The sequence below is a fragment of the Ursus arctos genome, unplaced genomic scaffold (genome assembly GCF_023065955.2).
Source record: "Ursus arctos isolate Adak ecotype North America unplaced genomic scaffold, UrsArc2.0 scaffold_25, whole genome shotgun sequence".
Classification (NCBI taxonomy): Eukaryota; Metazoa; Chordata; class Mammalia; order Carnivora; family Ursidae; genus Ursus; species Ursus arctos.
Genome location: NW_026622930.1, coordinates 1,852,379 through 1,873,201, shown reverse-complemented (window position 1 = coordinate 1,873,201; position 20,823 = coordinate 1,852,379). Strand labels below are relative to the sequence as shown.

At 62.1% G+C, this 20,823-nt stretch overlaps 1 protein-coding gene across 1 annotated transcript in view; it reads left to right on the top strand.

The window, feature by feature from the left end:
- The first annotated feature begins 18,992 nt into the window (after positions 1–18,992).
- KIF26A (kinesin family member 26A) overlaps positions 18,993–20,823 on the top strand; it is a 41,682-nt gene continuing 39,851 nt past the window's right edge. The window contains exons 1-2 of the mRNA XM_026515180.4: positions 18,993–19,177; positions 19,532–19,777. Of these exons, the coding sequence (XP_026370965.2) occupies positions 19,136–19,177; positions 19,532–19,777 (288 nt within the window). The 5' untranslated portion in view covers positions 18,993–19,135. The remainder of the gene's footprint in view (positions 19,178–19,531; positions 19,778–20,823) is intronic.

The window sequence follows — 20,823 nt, the reverse complement described above, 5'->3', positions numbered from 1 at the left end:
GCCTGGCTGGGACAGAAATCAGGTGTTTGGACCCCTGGCTGGTGCTCTGTCCGAACTATAAGCAGTCCAATGGGGCAAGGGCACCCCTGGGCTCAGGCCCGCCCCCATGTGACTCTGGGCCTGGCCTGGCCAGAGGCTTTCTTCCTGCCCCCACCCCCGCCCCAACATAGTTCCCGACCCCTCCTTGCTGAGCATGGGGAACGTGGGGGCAGGGAGAGGGGGGGATACCTCCATCCAGGTTCTCCACCACCTTGAACCTCTTTCACTGCCCATGTGAGGATTCCCAACCATCTGTGCATCTGTCTGGCCCCTTGTTGGAGGCTTGGGAGAGCTGGGCCCAGCCTGAGGGCATGTGCCCCGCAGATGCCGGGCACCGCGTGACCTCCAAGAGCTCGCCCTGGGCACCCACTGTGCAGCTGGGACCTCTCCCAGGTGGGCGGGACTGAAGGTGGCTCCACCTGCACCCCCGGGCTTCTCCGCCTGGTTCCCAGGCCCGGGCTGGCACCTTGGCTGGCAGCCTTCCAGATTCTCGCCCAGACACGGGTGTGCCTGGGCCTTGCACAACCAGGGAGCACCACATGAGCATGGCTGGGCCCGAGGAGCCTTTGCCCCACACCCTGATGAAGGCCCCATGAGTGTGGGGTGTGGAGTAGGAAGGGGGCTCGGGGCTTGACAGTCAGCGGGGTGGCTGCCGGCAAGGGGGGGCGGGCAGGACGGTTGGACGGAAGGCTGGTGGAGGCTAGGAGGGAGGAGGCTGCCTCTCAGGTCCCTCGGTGGAGCACACCCGCCCCCCATGTCTTCTGTGTCCCCAACACCCCGCACCTCCCCAGAAGCACCCCCCCTGGGCTCTGCTTGCCAGGGGTTGGGGCAGAGCCCATTGCTCGCGGCCACTCAACACTCAGCACTTCTCTCGACCCCGGGGAGCCCCAGATTGTGAAAGCCGCAGGTGGCGCACAGCAGCCCACATGACAGCACCCTCCCAGAGCAGGTGTCAGCCTGCCAGGGGTAGAGGTGCCCACTGCATCCTGGGATGAGGATCCTGCCAGCGTAGAAGGTCCCACTGTGTCCTTGGGTGTCCCACGGCGAGCACACATTCTCTGGCTTTTCCCCAAGTGGGTTACAGATAGCAGGTGACAAGCTTCCACCAGCCAGGCAGGTGGGGGGAGCTCCCCGCCAGGGCTCACGGCAGGGGGGTGGGGTAGGTCCTGCACACCCTTGTGGGACATAGGGCTCTACAAGGAGCAGCTCCTGGACGGGGCGTGTGTCTGAAAGCTGTGGAAAATCACGGGCGCGTGTCTGGAAACTTCCGCAGAGCCATTTTGTGTTCTTGGGAAGAGGCCAGTCTGCATCTGTAAGTCAGCTCCTCTGAAAATCACAGAGTAGCAACAGGGCAGTAAAGGGCCAGTCCCCTAGGTCGCCACGCACACCCCGTGAGGAGGAACAGCACGCTGGGACAACGCTGGAGGCTCACCTTCTGCTGTGGGCTAGCTCCTTGCGTCCCCGCTACACTCCCAAGAGCGTTTGCTTCATCTTCCTTCCCATTTCACAGCTGAAGAAACTAAGGCCCAGTCCTCTACTCAGGGTTGCGCGTCCGCACACGGGCCTGGCCCTGGGGCAGCGCCCTTGCCTCATGAAGGTGCCACTGTGGGACACGGCATGGGGCTTGCATGAGATGCGGGAGAAGGCTTGGCAGGGCGAGTGCTGGGTAGACGCTGGAGGCACCCTGAGCCCGTGGGGTCTCCGAGGGCCCAGACTCTTTGGAGAGCTGCACTGCTCACACCCACTAATTTCCAGTCGGGTGAGGCCTGGCTCCCAGCGGCCCGTCTCAAATCACCGGGATCCCAGGCTTATCTCTGGGAAACCTCTCTCTCTCTCTCACTTGGGCCACTATCTATCTATGTTTACCCAGTGTTTTCCATCATAAAGTCAGAAGTCTCAGTCAGGGCCTCCAGGCCACCCTGCTCCTAGCCACGGCTCACGTGACTCTTCACGGCAGGAAGTTCCCTGGCTGGGCACACCTCAGGGAGCCACAACTTGGAAGTCTTGTCACCCTTCCCTCCCCAGCCGCCTCGGATGTGGGACAGTGACCCACCTTGCTGGATGAGGAGAGGGCACTGGGGCGGAGTGTGTAGGGAGGGGGCTGCCCCAGACGACGGGGCTGTGCCAGGGAGCTGGGGACAGGAGAGGCGGGCTCTTCCGGCCTGTGTGGTGATGGCAGTGGTGGTGGTGATGGGAAGAAATGTCCAAGGTCCTCTCCTGTTCGTTGGCCACAGGCCTCTGTGCCCCCATCCCAACCCCTAGCACGGACACTCAGGCCTGTGGACTCAGCAGGGGTGCAGGGGGGAGTCCTGGCTCCCCCCACCGCGAGCTCTCGGCCTCTGAGAACTGACTGAGAACTGACGGCCCTTCCATGAGCCTGTTTCTCCAACTGCAAAATGCAAAGAATGAAACCCGTGCCGCTCACGTGGCAGGCTGGCGACAGGTGAGCCACACGCGGCGCCCGCGAAAATGCCTCGTGTCCATCCTAACTTGGTGGCTGCGTCCTGGCTTGGGATCAGTGGGGTGGGAGCCCCTGGACCAAGAGGACGCTGGTCTCCCGGGGCTGGGTGTGTGTGTGTGGGACCACCCTGAGCCTGGCTGAATGATTCTGACCAGCTGTACCAGTGGCTTAGAATGGGGGCTGGGGACTTTAGAGACCCCTCCCTCCGAACTTTCTCTTTCCTAAAGGGGAAACCCCCACTAGACCCCATTTGCCCGCAATGGGCAGTTCCCTGGAAGAATCCCTGGAGGCCTTGGCTGGCCGGGCCGCAACATCTCCAGGTGACTAAGTGGGCAGGCCAGAGCGCATGGGGCTCGGCTGACGCATGCTGGGGGTGGGGGGGGCATGGCGTGGGCTGTTGGCCTGTGTGGGGGATGGGGGGCAGCATGGGGCTCCCAGAGTGGGCCCTGCGGGGGTGAGGGTTCCGGGCCACCCTTCTTACCCTCTGAGAAGAGCCAGGGTCTGAGAACCAGAAACCGGCTGGGTGCGTTCTCTCCCTCCCTCTGGCCCTCCGTCTAGTTTCACTTTCTCTTTGTTCCCCCCTCCCACGAAGTTCCCTTTGAAGTGAGAGGGGCAGGGATGGGCGTGTCCAGCCCGCGTCCTCACCACCCCCTCTGCCCCGGGGAGTGCACCCGGGCTCGGGCTCCCGTCGGCTCTGGGCCCAGCTGTCCGGGCCGCCGGGCGGACCAGCTCGGCCGGTGTCACCCCCGGCCCCCGCGGTGAGTCTGGGTGCCCGGGTCCCAGGCCCGACGGAGCGGGTGTGGTCGCCGGGCCTGGAGCGCGGAGCCCGGGACGCCAGGTGCGCCCCGGCCGGGCGCTGGAGGCGGGGACGCCGGGCGGGGCCGGGAGGCCGGTGAGTCAGGGCCACCCCCGCGCGGGCGCGCCGAGCAGGTACCCGGGCCGCGGACGACCCGCCGCGCGACCCGCCGGCCCGGGAGCCGCCGGCCCGGAAAAACCGGTCGGGCCAGCGCTGCGCGGTCGCATTCCGGCGGCGGGGGAGGGCGGCCGCATGGCTTAAAAGGCGCCGCGGCCGCACGGACGCAGCCGCTGGGCCACGCGTGGCGCGGGCCGAGGGGACGCGCAGCCGGGGCGCCCGGGCTCGCGGGGCTCGGCGGGCGGGGCTGGTACGGCGGCGGGGCGGCGGGCGCGGGCAGGGCTGCAGGGCCGCGGGCCGGCGGGGCGGCGGGGCGGCCGGGCTCTCTCTCCACAGTGCGGCGCACCGCGGACTTCACCCTGCGCGCTGGGTCCAGTGGTTCTTAACAGTTCAACAGTTCTGTAGCGCAATTGTGAAATGTTTAGGACCACTAGACCCGGCGGGCCTGGCGGCGACAGCGACGGGATGTCCCACGCTTAGCCCGGGGACAGGGGCAGGGGCTCTTCGCTGGGGGGAGCCCACGGCCGGGCTGCGTGCGCCCCGGGCCGGCCTGAGCCCCGCGGGTCCCAGCGCCCGCACGCCGGGGCTGTGCCGGGGCGGGGGCCGAGGCCGGGGCCAGGCAGCAGGGCAGCCGGGCGGTGGCGGGCGCGGCGGCGCCGGGCGCTGGGAACCGCAGGGTGCGGGCGCGCCGGCCGGCCCACGCTCCTGGCACCGGGCCGACCCCGAGAAACCCGCGCCCTGTTCCTGCGCTCGAGGGCCCCACCCTTCTCAAGGTCCGCCGAATTCCCACCGGGACTTGACGGCGGGCCCGCGGGCTGAAGGAGCGCGCCGGGCCCTCGGCTTCCCCGGAGCCGGGTAGGGTGAGCCGGGCGGGCTCGCCGGGAGCTCTGGGGCCTGCGCAGCGGGAGCCTGGGCTTCGTAGAGGGAGCGCAGAGGCCCCAAGGAGCTTGTGGTCGGAGGAAGGACCTGCCGCACAGAAACTCGGGGTGGGGGGAGGGAGTGGAGAGGCCACGCCCCAGGCAGTGGAGAACGCCCGCACACCCGGGGTGGGGGCCTTGGGCTCCCGGAGCCAGACGGGAGGGGAGGTCTGGCGGGACCCCTGGCAGCCCCGCGCAAGCTCTGGGAGCGGCTGGCACTGGGAAGGGCTGAGCAAAGGGTCTTGGCATTCCCGCCTCCCGCGAGGGAGATGAGGCTGACCTGCTGGGGGGCCTGCCTGGTCTGCTGGTCTGGCCGCACCCTCTGGGGAGAAGTGGGGTGGGAGGGGGGCTGTCCCTCAGGCCCCTGCCTCCTTCGCCCAGTGTTTAGGGGAGCTACAGGGCAGCCTGGATGGCGGGTCAGACAGGTCTGGGTTTGAGGTCCACCAGGCAATGCCCCGCTGGGTGGCCGTGGGCCAGTCACCTGCTCTCGCGGAGCCCCACCTGCACATGGGCATGTGTGGGGTCGCCCCTCCCCTCACAGGGTTGATGTGAGGAAAGGGGAGGGGAGGTGGCCGAGGCTGTGGCCCCAGCCTAAACTGCAGGACCCCTGCTGCCTGGTCAGAGGAGGAGGCTGTGTTCCTGGGAAGAGGGTCCACCCTCCAGCCGGCACCTCCCACTTTGGCCCAGCAAACTGCTCTGTGGCCAGCACTCAGGAGCGCAGTAGCTCGGGGCTCGGGCCCCCATGCTCCTGGAGTCCGGGGGCTTTTAGCCTAGATGCTGCCCCGCACCCCCAGTCAGTTGGTGGGGACTTAATCCTACAGCGCTCTCCCTGGGCCATCTGCTTGGCCCAGGTGAGATGGGCTCCCTTGCTGAGGCTGGGGGGGTCTGTTATGTGGTGTTTCTTATTCCGTAGCTCGGAATCATTCTGCACAGTATGGGTATACACAGTACAGACTGATGAGAATAAAAGTGTGTTCAAAGCTTCCCTGTGTCCTGGGGCTGGCTGTTCTTTCTTCCCCAGACCTCACAGCGGCCCCTCCCTCTTCCTTCTAATCCCAGAGGAATGGAAAAGAGGATGGGTGTGGGCGGGGAGATGGCCAGGTTGTGGGTGTGGGTGACCCTGGGCCTCGCGTTCAGCCTTAGCCCTGCCCCTGGCCCTGTGGTCTCCCAGCAAGCCCCACTGCCGGCACCAGCCTTCTCCTAGCAGGGAGGTCCCCTCTAGACCTGGCAAACCCTCCCCCCTCCCTGAGCCAAGCCCCTGGGCCACACCCCTGCCCCTTCTGCTCTGAGCTGCTGCCTCCCCAACCAGGCTGAGGAGAGGAGGCCTCCTCGCAGCCTCGCCCTGCGCTGGCCCCCTGGCCAGCTGCCACCTGTGTCCAGCAGGAGGTTCTGGTCACGGGCAGGCCAAGGTTGGAGGGCTCCGGGGTTGGGGTGATGGAGGCCCCTCCTCTGCTCCCCGATCCTGACACAGACTGAGAGTCCCTGGGTCTGTGGTTTCAAATCCCAGCTCTGCAGCCCACCAGCAAGTGACCTGGCCGGTCCCCCTGCCTCTCAGAGCGCTCAGCTCTTCCTCCTGCGAAGAGGGGTGGTGGTACCCACCTCACAGGACTTCTGGGAAAGCCCACGAGACGATGCAGCCAGACTCCCGGGGCGTGATGTGGGACAGAGCGAGGGCTTATCCGGGGACTGGCATTCGCTCATGATGGGCGGGGTGGTATGGGGGGCCCACAGGTGGCAACGGGCTGAGGGCTCGCAATTGGCCCCCTCGGTCCCTGGGGCCTCCAGGAGCACAGCCAGCTCCTACTTTGGGTCCCAGTATTCATTCTCTTTAGTAATGGAAGCCCCACATGTTAGCGGCACACGTGGCCACCTGGGTGGTTAGCGGGAGGCTCTGCCCAGAGCGAGGTGACAGATGAGGCAGCTGCCACTTCAGGCCTGCCTCCAGAGGACACTGTCTGCCCCCACTTGCCCTTTCCCCTTTCCTGGCAGAACCGGGCCTCTGTTCCTGCTCTAGCTATGCAGAGGGCCGCCAGGGGGACGGCAGAGCTCTGTGGACAACGCCCGCAGAATCATCCCGGTTTGCCTGGGACTTTCTGGTTTGAGCGCCGAGAGTCTCATGGCCTAGGAGACACCCCCCCTCCGGGCCCCATCTGAGCAAACTGAGACAGTTGGTCACTCTACCTGGACCAGCTCGGGAGACACACCACCCTAGCTCCTTGGATCACTGACCAGCCTGCCTTTTCCACAGAGAAATAAACCCCTGTCTTGTTAACGTCACGGTTATTTTGGTCTCTAGTCAAGTAGCTAAACCAGTATTCTGAGTCAGTGGAGTCAGTGGTGTTCAAGCTTTGCCATGTGGCTGAATCACCGGGCCAGCTAGTGAAGAAACCCAAGGCCTGGGCTCCGCGGATGGGATGGGCCAAGGAGTGCGCATCCTTGCTGAGGTCCCTGCTGATTCTGCTAGAGGCCCAAGGCTGAGAGCAGCTGTCTTCACTAGGAGACCTCCTCAAGAGAAGTGGGTGGGGAAAGGGGAGACAGACCTTGGACCTCTGCCTTTTGGGGCTGTGCCGGGCCACTACACCCCTGGGGAGTGGGAGCCCCCAAACAGAACCTGCCTGTGAGCTCCAGCCCTTACCCCATGGGCTACCCGCTAGGGGCTTATGCCAGGCCCCCCAAGTCTACCTCTAGCCACCTGTGCAGCTCCTCTCGGCAGAGAAGGGGGAGGACAGATGATGGCTTCTTACCTTCTCCCCACCCTCGGCAACTTGGCGAGCCCCGCGGGAGCAGACCTGGCCACGCTGCCATGGGTCTGGGGCCAGGGGCCGCAGGCTCGCTGAGCTTCCACTGTGGGGATGGAGGGCACACAGCCAGTCCTCCCGTCTTGGGCGGTCACCCTTCTCTTCATTTCTCCCCATTTATAGAGGTATGATTGATGTATGCCTTCACAGTGCACCGTCTGACCACTTTGAACGTTGTGCACAGCCACGAGGCCCTCTCCACAGTCAAGGCAGTGGGCACATCAGCCACCGTCAGGGTTCACCTGGCCCCTTGCGACTCCCTCTCCCTTCCCCACTTCCCTGTCCCTGGAGTTTGCCTTGTTGGGAGATTTTCAACTGCAAATTCAGTATCTTTAATAGAAATCAGACTATTCAGGTTATCTGTTCCTGCTCAGGTGAGTTTCTGCTGCCTGTGTCTCCTGCAGAATTTGTTTACTTAAGTTGTCAGATGATGAATTCATGCATGGTACCTCATTATCATCCTTTTAGTATCTGTAGGGTCTGTGGCACTGCCTCCTCTCGCATTCCTAATATTGGTGCCTTATGTTTTCTCTCTCCTTGTCCTGGTCACCTTGGTTAGAGGTTTGCTTATTTATTTATTTATTTATTTACTGATCTTCTGAAAGAACCAGCTTTTGGCTTCATGGATTTTCTCTATTATTTTTTGGTGTTCTATTTAATTGATTTCCTCTCTGATCTCCATGTTTTTCCCTTCTCCTCACTTTGGGTTTATTTGCTCTGCCTTTCTAGTTTCTTAAGGTGGTATGCGTTAGGCCACTTGGACTTTGTTGTGTATAGTATTTTGTTTTCTCTGTGTTTCCTCTTGGATAGTTTCTGTTTCTACCTAGACATTTGCTTCTTCTGCAGTGGCCAATTCATGATGAATTCCATGAGCGTAACTTCCACCCTGAACCTCACATTTTCCATCTTTGGAAGTGAGATTGGGCCCGTTGTATAGTTCATGGCTCTGCCTCACGCGTGCGAGCACCCCCCACATCTGCCTGAATGCACTGGAGTAGAAAAACAAAAACAGTTTTAATGTTCTCTCCTCTTCGTGTTACCATCTGCATAATTTCTGGATCTGTTTCTATTGATTGGTTTTCCTCCCCATTGTGTGATTCTCTGCCTCTTTGTATGACTGGTCATTTTCGCTTGCTTGGCACACATTGTAAATTTTACCTCTTTGGGTGGTGCGTAATTCGTGTCCTGTGTTTGTGAGCTTTGCCCTGGGACACGGGTAAGCTCATGGTGTCTGAGCCCGTTGAGGATCACATTAGCTTCGTTGAGATCCGTTTCACCTCTATGCTAGGGTGAAGTCTTCCCCAACAAGGAGTATGTACCCCATGTCTTGTGAACGATGAGGCTGATTCCTTCTGATGGATGGGGACACACACCATTCCCAGCATGTTTTTTAAAATAAATTCTGGGAAAATATACGCAACATAAAACTTACCATTTTAACCATTTTAAGTGTACTGTTCAGTAGCGTTAAGTACGTTCACCGTGTTGCACCCCCTGCACCGCCATCCGTCCCACCTTCTTTCATTTTCCCAAACTGAAGCTCTGCCCCATGAAACACGAGCTTCCCCTCCCTCTCCCCCTGTGCCCCCTTTCCATGTCATGTCTCTATAGATGTGATGTGATACCCTAAATACCTCATACCAATGGAACCATACAATATTTGTCCTTTTGTGACTGGCTTATTTCTCTTAGTATAATGTCCTTAAGGTTCATGCATGTGGTAACAGGTGTCAGAATTTCCTGCCCTTTTTTTTTTTTTTTTTTTTTTTTTTTAGGGCTGAATGATGTTCCGTTGTACGGGTGGGCCACAGTTTATCCCTTCACCCAATGATGGACACTGGGGCTGCCTCCCCTCCACCTTTTGGCTACAGAGAGCAGTGCTACTTAGGACATGGGTGCGTATGTCTGTTTTAGCCCGCAGCGTGGTCTAGAACACAGGAGGCTTTCCCTCATCTCCTTCCAGGTGCCTTTCTCCGGCCCCGGGGGGGCAGGGGTTGCTTTCCTTTGGCCACCACAGCTGCATCTCTGTCCAGCCGTACCGAGACCTCCTCCTGCATGTGCCCTCCCTGTGCTGGGCCGGTCGGCTCTCTCTCTCCAGGCCGCAAGCTGGGGCGACTGCGGGGCTCACCTCCTTTGTTGCCTGGCTCATACGACCACTCTCCTGTCCTGCCTGACACGCAGTGTCTGTGCACTACTGTTGCGTACACTTGGTGCGTTTTGAAGTTGTTTCTGGTGGGAGTGTGAATCTGGTCCCTGCCACTCTGTCTTGGCCTATGGTGAAAGTCTTCGCCTTCTCCTTGTGACCCCAAGGACAGTAGGAGCTCCAGGCTCCACCTGTGGACTGCTGATATGCTCCCACCTCATTCCCTTCCCGGGGCCAGTTCTGGCTGTCCCCAAGCATGCCACTGTTGTTACAGATATACTCTCAGGCCCTCATTTGCAACTAGGCCTTTGCTGGACTCTTCACAGCCACCCCCTGACGTTGATCCCCCCCGGGGGCTCAGATGTACCCCGTGCTCGGGGGGTGGGGGGTGGGGTGGGGGGGTGCGGCATGTAGTTCTCGCGCACCTCCATCCAGGGGCAGCACCTCACACGAGCACGCGACTTTTCCGAAGGCCTGGGGGCAGCGGAAGAGCCCCCCAGAGCGTCTGCCTCCAGGAGCCGAGCCGGCTCAGCCCCTTCACAGGGACCTCTCTGGGTCACTTCTCTCCTGCCCTGAGACTCAGTCACCAGCCTTCCCTTAACTGCAGACAAAAGCTCACTGGAATCTGCCTCAGGCCAGGAGGGGGTCTCGGGAAGACACCCTGACGCTCTGGGCGAGGACACACCCGGTGGCCAAGGCAACATGTGGTCATACATTTTGCTAAGTCGGGCTTATTTAGTCTTCACTCCTTGTTTTATACTACGTGTGTGTGAGAAGTTAATTTCCTTTGGAGCCACGTTGGCTCGGACCAGGAGTGCACGGGTGTGTAGCTGTCCAATGCTTTCCCTGTAATTCCCATTGGGATGTTCTCTGCCGTTATCCAGAAGTGTATTTTTCCTTTTATCTACATTTCTAAATTAAACAAATCTTTTTTTGAAAACTGAAATTTAAACACATATATAATTTAAAAATCAAATAGTAATCATGAAGCTTGTTGAGAGACACCGGAGCCCCTGCCGGCTGTTTTCCCGCCCCACGTTAGCATACTGTGTTCGCTGTGATTGTACTCTGATGTTTTCTACTTCAGCTCTTGAATTTTTTTAAAAAAATAATTACCTTGTTTAAAAAATTTGCACAGTTTTCTATGTCATTGTAACTCCATGCTCTTTGATATTTAAACCTTTGAAGTTTAAATCTTTCCTAATGTGTTCAAATACAGTAAATCATTTATTTTCTTCTTTCCTTCCCTCCCTCCCTTGCTCCTTCCGGAGGGCCTCCCGTTAGCGTGCTCTGAATGACCGCTCCCCTCTGCGCCCCGTAGGACCCGCTGACACTCTTAAAACTCCTCTCACCACCACCCCGAGATGCCCTTTATCTCCTTCCGGGTTGGGGTCCTGTTTCCTTCCTCCCACAGCCTCTTCTTCCTTGGTTCAGTTCCTTGTTTGGGGGGAGCCCATCTGCCAGGAGCTTTGAGAAAGAAAGAGATCAAAGGTCAAGATGTTTGTCTTTATGGTGCTTTTGTGCTCGGTGACGGTGATGGGCTGGGCAGGGTGCAGAGTCCCCGGTAAGGAGTCATCTCCCTCCGAGTTTTGCAGACTTTGCTGTCTCCCAGCTTCCTGGGGCTCCTGCTGAGCCGTCGGATGCCAGCGTGCTTCTGGCTGGACACGTGAATCCTGCCCCACCCGTCTTTATTGTGCAAGGCATGGAAGATCCCTGGTCCTCGGTTCTGGCATTGTGGGTTTTCTTTTTCCTCACTGAGTTTGTCTGTTCTCTTGTCCTGGAACTACTATTATTTGGACATTGAACTTGCTCGAATCCTGGCATTGTTTCCCTCCTCTCAGTCTCTTTCCTCTACTTTCCGTGAGATCTTCTGGACTTTGGTTTCCAACCCTTCTCTTGAGTTTTATTGCTGTTACTGTATTTTTATTTTTCAAGTGCTTTCCTCATCGTTCTCTGGACTGCGTCTGCACTTAAGTTCACGGGGCTCGGGCTGGATACCTTCTCCTCTTCCCCTGAGCGCCGCCCCCCCCCCAACCATGGCAACCATGGTCGGTGCTGGGGCCCCAGGGTCTGGAGGGAGGGAGTGGCTCCCACAGCGCCCCTCCTTATTCACTCAGCTCACTGTTCTCACCAGTGCTGTGCACTCGCGTGTAAACTGTATTACACACGCACACGTGCAGACACCCAGAGCTTATAGTCACGAGGCCACCTTCATGCCCAGCCCCAGTCCCTGTGGGTTCAGAGCTGCGCTGCGCTCCGCCCCTGCCCTGGAGAGGTATGGGGGTGTTTCGGATGAGTTCCGGGCGGGGGGGAGCAGCGAGGCCCATTCTGGCACAGTGGCAGGTTGTGCTGAGGGGTTCCTGGCGTTTTCCAGGACTTCCGCCCCCCACGTGTCCCTTTGCCCCAGTCACTGCCCATCCCCGGAGGCAGAGGGAGCAAGAACAGCAGGGGAGAGGGACATCAGCAGTGTGGGACAGGTGCACTGAGGCCTGCGGCGTGGGGTCAGAGGAACACAGGAGGCCCCTGGAGGGGATGCTGGTGAGGCCACAGGGTCTCTTGGTGCATCCCTCACCTTCAGGATTCTAGGGCCAGCCCCTCCCTCCCTCAGGCCTCAGTATCCCTATCTGCAAAAGTATCTTCTGTTGGTTCCTGGTGCTGTTTTGAACTTTTAAAACAGGTGATTTCTTACTTTTCCTTCCACCAGAGACTGTGGCCAAGATGCGCCATCTGCTGGCTGGACTTGGCAGTGCCCCGTTCTAGAGGCGGCTGTGTGACTGACTGTCTCCCCAGGGTCCTGCCTCTTCTGTGACCCCATGTCAGGGAGGCGGGGGTCTGCTTCTGCTACCTGTCACTGCTTGGCCTGAGCAGGGTTCCGGGCGCCCAGACATGAATCTAATTCCTGCTCTGGGGAGGGCTGGCACAAGCATGTGGCACGTGCAGGGAAGTACCAGGGCTGGGGGAGCCTGGCACACTGGGCGGGAGGGCCAGTTGTCACAGTGAGCACTGGCTGCGGGGTTTGGGGGCCATTTGGTGCTGCTATGGGAATGCTTCCATCTGGGCCTGAAAGTGTCATCAGGGTCATCAACCTGGCTGACCTGGGGTGGGGGGCAGGATGGGCCTGGTCAAGTCATCTCAGGGGCCGGCGCTGGCGCTGCAGCCTTGCTCTGGGTGGGGTTGGGGGAGGAGTCAGTTTGCGGCAGCGAGGAGGCCAGAGCAGAGATCCCACCTGGTGGCCAGGAAGGCTGGGCCAAGGTGAGGGATGGAGAGACAGGAGCCTCTCTGCAGTGGGAATTCACACAGGAATTGGCAACAAACACCATGCCCAGGATTCACTCATGCCTTTATTTCTTCTACTTTGTGCCAGGGACGCGGGAGACGGCTGATATTCTGATGGGGATGATGAACAATGAACAAGACAAATAGGAAACATTTATAGTAGTTCACGATAGGAGCTAAGGAGGAAAATGAAAAGCACTCCAGGTCTGGGAAATTTTGGGAGGCTGGAGTTGCAGGTGTGGGGGGCAGGGAAGGCTTTGCTGAGGGACCTACCAGAAGACTCCTGAAGAGGGAGAGAGAGCCCTGTGGATATGTGGGGAGCAGCACCCCTGCAGTCACCCCCATGTCAGTGGGCCCCGAGTTTATAAAAGCGAGGAAGCCTGTGGGGCTGGAGCAGAGCAAGGAGGTCAGTGAGGCCTTGTGGGGCACCAGGGCTCACTGTAGCTCACCGTGGCTCTCCGTGGCTCACCGTGGCTCACCGGGAAAGAGATGGGAAGCAAGGGTTTTGAGCAGAGAGGCGCTGTGGTCTCACCCACCTTCTTAAAGGCTCCCCTGGCTGCTGTGTGGCGAGCCGACTGAAGGGGCAGGCGGCGGTGGTGGCGCCGCTGCAGTGAATACGATGTGGGCAGAGATGGGGCCACGGCAGCACAGGCTGTGGAAAGTGGTTTTTGACTCTGCAGGTGCTGCCAGGGTAGCAGGGACAGTCCTGGTGGATAGGATGAGGGCAGAGTGAGCAAGTGGGAGTCAAGGCTGACTCTAGGTTGATTGGACTGAGTGAAGGAATGAGCAAATGAATGATGGAGAACCCCCACCTCCCCACTCTCTCTTGCCGCTCCCGCTTCCTGGAGCCCAACCCCACAGAGTAGAGGAAAGGGGGGGGGCGGGCCCTGGAGCAGCTCCGCCCCTCTGCCGGCGCTGGCCGAGGTGCTGAAGCCACAGCGCCCGCCTTGGGCTGAGTGTTCTGGGCCTGGGGGGCCCCTCCTGGCCGTGGGGTGCCAGGCAGGGTGGGCACACAGCAGGAGGGGCAGTGGGGCTGGCACAGTGAGGGTCTCCGTTCTATAGGGAGCCTGCCCGACTGCCGGCATCCCTCTCTACTTGACAGACCCTGATCCCACAGCGTACTGTGCGGAGGACCTCCTTGGGCTCCTGCTTCTGCCCCCAGGCTGGGAGCAACCAGGTGAGGGCCCCGTCCACCCTGGGCCACCACAGCAGCACTCCTGAAGCCACTGAGGCCAGGCCCTGGGGGGTGAAGAGGCAGCAGGACATGGGGGGTTCTTGATCATGGGGGCACTGCCTGCGACGAATTCTGGCAGGTCTCTTTGCCACTCTGTCTATTTCCTCACTTCCAAATGGGGATCACAAGAATATGGTCAAGGGGGTAACATGGAGTGTGGTCCCCAGCTGACACTAGTGTTTGCTTGCCCAGGAGAGCAGACTGCCTTCCCACAAGCACGCAGGCACCCCTGAAGGAGGGCTGGGGCCAAGCGGCCGTCTTCTCCCAAACCGAAGCTGCCCGCAGAGCTGAGGGGTTTCCCTCGTGGACATGGCCAGGCGCTCATCCCTGGCTGCTCTCCCAAGGCATCCTTCCCACACCGCAGACACCAGCCCAGCCTCAGCAGGGGTGCCGGGGGAGCCTGGTGAGCTGACCAGGCCTGCAGAACCGTGGGAGGCCCCTTTGAGAGGAGGGGAAGGTTACTTCTCTCCCCACTCTCGGAGGGCATGAGGGTCTGTCCCAGGCCCAGGTGGTCTTACTGCATGTGCCTCAGATCATTTGACCTAAGGCCCTTTGACACTTCCTTATCTCTTTGTTAGACACTAGCAGCCAGGGTTACAACCCACAGGAGTTAAAACCACCAAAGGGATATAAAGTGGAGGTGTAAGCCTCTGCCTGACTCCACCCTCTCCTCTTGCCGGAGGCAATGACTCTTCCCTGTCTCCTGTGTCTCTCCCATGAGGGGTCCAAGCCTTTATGGGCAGAACTCTCTAGAAAGACAAACCTGACCATGCCCTACACTGTGTCTGGGGCTTCTTTCCAAGAGCTCCGGGTTTTGACCTGTGTGCACTGTCACGGAGGGTCAGGTGTTAGAATTCGAATCCAGTTTTCCTCCACTGCTGGTTCTCCCGAGGGCACCGTGGGATGCATCAGGGTGCCAGGGGGCCTGACCAGCCCTCCCACTGCTGGCTGAGAGGACTGGCCCCTTCTTTTAAATGCTGCCGTGGGGTTGAGCTGGAGGCCACCACAGGGCATTGGGCCCAGGTGGAACGAGTTTGTGTGTAAGGTGGGGGCAGGAGGGCTCCCACTAACCCGGCAATCCTGGGGAGATGGTGGTATGCTAGGCTCAGGGCTGATGCCGGAGTCTGACCATTCCAGCCCAGTGTCCTCCTGCCTCCCTGAAATATTGCCACGTGGGGTCTGATTGGAAGCTGAGTCCAGCAATTAATCCCGTCAGAACTCCGCTCAATTGCAGGAGGTTTTCTGTTTTGCTCCCTTGGCCTAGATTTCCCTGGGGACAGCTCTGACCGGCGCCGCGTGCTTGGTAAATTAAACGTTAAAAAAAAAATCTCCACGGTGACTTTAATCAATCCGCTGAGATGGCGGGCAGCATCTCCCAGAAGAGTAGGGTCCACTGCAGGGGACCCCCCACCCCACCCCAGGCTCGGGGTCTTGGAAGGGGGGGCAGGACAGTTCTCCCCAGTGCCTGCCTGTGGGGGAGGGGAGAAGGTGGGAGGTCCCCAGGTCTGCCTGCTGGAGCCCAGCTCCCCCTAAATCCACACTGTAGAAGCCCAGAGGAGGGGGCTGGAGATGGGTCCCCCCTTACAACTTGTCCTGATCTCTGCCCCAGGCCAGGGGTGGCCATGGGGGCAGAGAGGGGGCAGCTCTTTCCGGGGTTTCTCTACTGACCTGAAGCCTGGGTGGGGGCAGGGTGCTGGGGCCGCTGGCCCTGCAGCCCACAACTATGTGTCTGCTGGGTGCATTCAGGTGGAAACAATATCCTTCAGCTGCCATCTGTGGGAGTCAGGGGAGGCACCCGGGGAGCAGGAGGGTCTCCTGGCCCACGGGGGAGTTGGGTGGGAAGATTCCATGGTCTTCCCATGGGGCAGAGGGGATGGCCTGGCTGGCCCAGGGGTAGCACCCTAGCCAAGCTGTGTGTACTGCCATCTGCACAGCAGGGCTTATGGAAGGGCCAGCACTCTGACCTCCAGCCCCACATTGCTCTCCAGTCTTCTCCCCCTCAGAGCTTACCTTCTAGGTCCTGTTCAAGACCCATCCTGCTAGCACTGTTCACTGACACCTCCCCTTAACTCTCAAAGACCTTTCCCAGGGGCCCAGGTTATTTAGGCAACCTTGTCTCTCTGCTCAACTCTCCCCAGGCAGGTGTCCCGCCGACCCATTCTACGCCCCCCCCCGGGGGGGGTGCACACTGTAGGAGCCACGGATCTGGCTCCGAGTTGTTATCTGGGCAGACCTACCCCTGATCCATCCCGAGCTCCGACCGTAATTTGGCCTGGCCAGGCGACTAGCAGGAATCCTTCAGCTCGCGGTGAGTTACCATAGCGGCTGGAGAGATCTGGTCAGGGGCAGAGACGCTGTTGGAGGCGCCGTTATTGGGGTTCTGTCCACAGGCCGAGGCTGGTGCGTGGGATGGGGGTTTCCGTGCATCCGCCCTAGACAGAGGCGTTCCGGAGCATGGGCAGAGTGGGGAGCACAAAGCCACTGGGCTCCCTACGCGTCTCCAGGGACTGGGACTCCCTGGGACGGGTTCGAGAGGGGAAAGGCTGAGATCTGTTCCCTGTCTACAGAGGTTTCCGGAAGTCCTGCTCAGCGCCGCAGCCCCGCTCTGTCCTGAGCTCCCGGGCCAGGGCATCTGGCAGGGACCCTCGAGGTAGGGAGTGCGTACCCAAGCCAGCCCCCCCAACCCCATCCTCCGCCTCACAGCAAGCGGGCCTTCGGTTCCCCGCGCCCCTCCTCCTCCGGTCCGCACGCCGGGGTGTCTGGCTCGTGGGCCGTGCGGAGGGGGCGCTGTCGGCGCGGGCGGGCGGGGCCGGAGCGCGGGGGCGCGCGGCGCGAGCGGAGGGGCCGCGGGCGCGGACCGCGGAGGACTGGGGGCCTGGCGGGCGGCGGCGGGCGCGCGGCCAGTGAGCGCGCGAGCCGGGAGGCGGCGACGGCGGCGGCGGCGGCGGGAGGAGCTCCTGGCCGCTCCCCGCGCTCCGCTCCTACATGGCGCTGCCGGGGCCGCCCGAGCCGCCCCGCGGCGCGCCCCGCAAGGCGCCCAGCCTGCTGGAGATGGGGGCGCTCTGTCTGGACTCCGAGATCATTCTGGGCTTCACCAGCCACCTCCTGCGGCGGCGAGCCAAGGTGAGGGCCGAGCGGCTGGACCCGCGGGCGGCAGAGGCGCTGTCCCGCGACTTTGCGGCGAGTCCCCCTCCGCGGAGGATGCGGCGCCGGGAAGGAGGCAGCAGACCTGAGCAGCGTCCCGCAGGCCGGGCCAGGGACCCGCTGCCGCACTTTCCCCGTTAGTGCTGCCCCCATCTCCCTCTCCTGAGGCTGTGTCCGGAGCCGAGGCAGTCGGAGGGCGCGGAGAGAGCAGCGCGGGGACTCCAGGTCCCACGGCGCGCCTGGCTGGGGGTCGGGGATCTCGCGGCAGATCCGGAGTCCCCTAGGTGACTCCAGGTCCTGCGTGCACCTGCAGGTTCTGCCGGGCTGTATGCCGGCCGTCTCCGGGATCCCGGGTGTGGGGTGTGCGCGTGTGTGCTTCCTGGAGCGCCGCAGCGGTGCGGACCCACTGAAGTTGCGGGCGTGGCCGGCCCCGAGCGTGGGACCCGGAGGCTCGGCAACCGTGGATTTCTGCGGGCGACTGTGGGCAGTGTGTGCGTGGCACGGAGCCGCACTTCTCGGGCCCGCGCGCGTGTGTGTCCCAGACTAGTTGAGGGGCGGGGAACGGTGCTGTTTGCAGGCGATGCGGCGCGGGGACTGGCCCGCGGTATCCAGATCCAGATGGGGGCTGACGCCTGTTTTCCTTCGGGGGGCTGAGATGAGATAGGAGGGACAAGAGCTTCCGGCCCCCGGCTCCGGTGGAAAGGGGCCGGAGGCTGTGGGATTGCCGAGAGATAGTGGGGAGCCCCTGCCCACTTTATTCCACCCACCCCACCACGTGGCAGATCAGAAATGACTCGGAAAGCCGGGCGGGGAGGTGTTACGATCCACTATTCATTTTGGGGTAGTGCGTGCGTGGGCAGGGAGGACCTTCCAAGTAAAAGGGTGATGGTCAAAATGTAATGAAGAAGGGGTCGCTTTGAAAGGTGCAGGGGAGGCGAGGAGCAGTCCGAATCTGTGTGACAGTTTGTGTGCGCGGGGAGCCGCGGGCCGGGGTATCCGACTGGACCACGGCCCGCCAGCAGTCCCCTTCTCTGGCTGGGCTCCTCCTGGTACCGGGATGCGTCTTCTTTCTGGGGTCTCGTGCAGCCAGGTCTCTCTCGAGCCTCAGGGCAGAGAGAGCGCGGTGGCCAGCAGGGGGCGCTCGCGCCACGGGAAGCCCGCGGCCGCGCCCTCCGAGCCCGACCCGGGATTTCGGGCTGACCGGGAGCCTGGACCCGGAGCGGCCTGCGCCTCAGATGGCGGTGACTCTTAGGGCCCGGCTGGAGCGGGAGCAACCGGTCGCCGAGACGGGGGGCGACCTCTCAGCCGGAGACAAACAGGCAATTAATTCCGGAGCTAAGTTCCCATCTGCCAGGCCGGCTGACAACAGGTCCCGTGCACATCCCCGGGGCCAGCCGCGCCACCTCCTCCCGCTTCCCCGACGCAGAGCGAGCACACCCACCTTCCTGCACACGCGAGGCTGCAAAGACACGCGTGCCGCTTGCTGACTCGCCGAGAAACACACTGGCGCAGCCACTGCACGTTCCGAGGCGCACACCGCGGCGACGCTCACCTACGTGCGATTGTTAGACCCAAAGGGTGGCCAGCGACCCGCGGAGTGCGCTGGATTTGCAGGAAAAAGCGAGGGGGAGTCTGGGTCGAGGTTCAGCCCCTTCCTCCTCCTGCCTAGCTGTGTGACCTTGGGCAAGACCTTCCCCTCTGCCTCCTCAGTTTCCTCGCCTGTGAAGTGAGGAGTGGGTTGGCGCCTCCCAGGAGACGCGCGGACCCCACTGTCCCGGGAGAGGAGCAGGAAGGCGCATGCGCGCAACTGTACCGGGTATCTCACGGAGGCCCCCAGCGCCCCTCCCTCGGGCTGGGACTCGCCTAACAGGTTGGGGTCCTTGCAGTGGGAGGGGCCGTGCGTCGAGGAGGGTCCCCTCCCCCACGCGTCGCCGAGCTGAGGGCCCGGGCGGGGCAGGACGGCCTTCCTGGAGCCCAGCAACCCGGCCCCGGCCCCGCCCCCGAGCCCCGCCCCCGCCCCGCCCTCGCCTCCCTCGCACGCCCGCCGCAGCCGTAGCCGCCGCGCGCTCTCCTCCACTCGCCCGCGCCGCCAACTTCGGAACGGCCGGCCGGACCATGGGGACTCCCCTGGGCCGGATCACGTAGCTGCGGCGACCCCGGAGAGCCCTCCCGGCTCGAAGCGCCCGCCCGGCCCTTCCCGCGCCCAGGCCATGGGCGGCCGCGGCTCCCCGCTGTGCACCGCACCACCCGCGGTACGCGCGGCCGGGCTCCGAGAGGGAGGCGGCGGCTTGGCCCGGGCGGGCGCCCCGAGACAGAGTCCGGGACGCCGAGGATGCTCGCGGGGTGCGCTGCGCCCCCTGGGGGCCGCGCCTGGAGCGGAGCGCGGGGGGCGCCGGGCGTCCTGCTTTGGGGGGGGGGGCCGATCCCAACCTTGCAGGCTTGGAGAGGGTTGGGCGGCAGGTTCGCGCCCTGCGTTCCTAACTTTGTCGAGCGCCTCACTCTGCGGCCGGGACGTTCTGAGTTCTGGAGTCACTGGCGCTGGGTCCCAGGGTGGCACTGCTCAGGGGCCCAGGCTCATGTCCCCTTCTGCCCCCACCCCCCCGCAGGTGGCCGAGGGCGGCCCGGCCCGTGAGCCGCTGCAGCTGCTGGAGGTGTCCCCCCGCAAGAGGCTGCCCAACGGGCCCGAGCAGGACCCATGCTGCAGCCGTCCTGCGCCCGAGGGCGCCGGTGCGGGCGCGGAGCAGGGCCACTCGGCGGGCGGAGGCGGCTGGTGCCGCCACTGCCACACGAAGCTCGCCGAGCTCAAGCGACAGGCGTGGAAGCTGGTTACCGGGCCCGGGACACCCCTCCGGGTAAGTGAGCCTTCCTCATACCGGCTTCTCCCGTGCTGCCATTTGGGAGACCTTGGGTCCCGGAGAGAAGTGAGGTTCCACCGATCTTTTTTTGACTAGTTCCTTCACCTTTCTGGGCCTCGGTTTCCCCTTCTGTAACGTGCTGTGTGTGAGTTGGAGCAGCTCATCCTAAGAGGCTCTGCGGTGGGATCGGTGGGGGGCTGGGCAGGCGTTTCTCCCGGGAGCCACAGATGTCCCGCAGCTGGAACCAGTCTGTGTTTTGGAGGGGGAAGGGAGAGAGGGAGGTGGCACGGACTCCACCCAGGGCGGGACAGCTCCTGCCCTGCCAGCAGCAAGAGGTTACTTGGTGCGTTGTCGCCCTTGGGGCACCTGGGCCCCCCGCCAGGTGTCTGGAAATTGCACACCTGGGGCTGGAGGGCTTGGAGGACCAAGAGGGTGAGCCTGCCGCTGTGAGGGGGGCCCCGCCTGCCCCCTCCCTGGGTCATGAATGAGAATTGTGTCTGGGACACAGCCCGGGGCTTTGCCACCTTAGGCACTGGCCACCCATTTGGGAATGGAGCGGCTGGGCGCCTGCAGCCTAGGTGTTTGCCCGCAGAGGGGCTCTGCCAGATTCTCCAGCCAATGGGCTTGCCCTGGTCTTGGAAGGAGCTGGGACCATTGTTCGAGGAACAATGAGCCCTGGAAGTTTGCAAAGCCTGGGAAGGTGGGGGTCTCCAGAGGAAGCCCTTCCCGCCAGACCTTCAGTCTTTTTGAAAGCGTTCTTGGGAAGTCCGAATAATCCCCATTGAATCTAAATATAGTTCTCTAAGGAGGCTTAGCAGGCCGGGATGGAGGCAAGAGCCTGGGTTCCCGGGGGTCCCATGGTGTTCCTGTCTCGGGCAGGGCAGGGAAGGGAGGTGAGTCTGGTTTCTGCGGCCAGGAGAGGGGACCTGTGACTTGCCCTGGGGTGGGGCTGGACCCTCCCGCTCTGCTGCTCAGAGCTGGATGCAGCCTTTCCAAGCTCTGTGACCCTGGATGGCCTGAATCTGGTTGAAAAGACAAGAGAG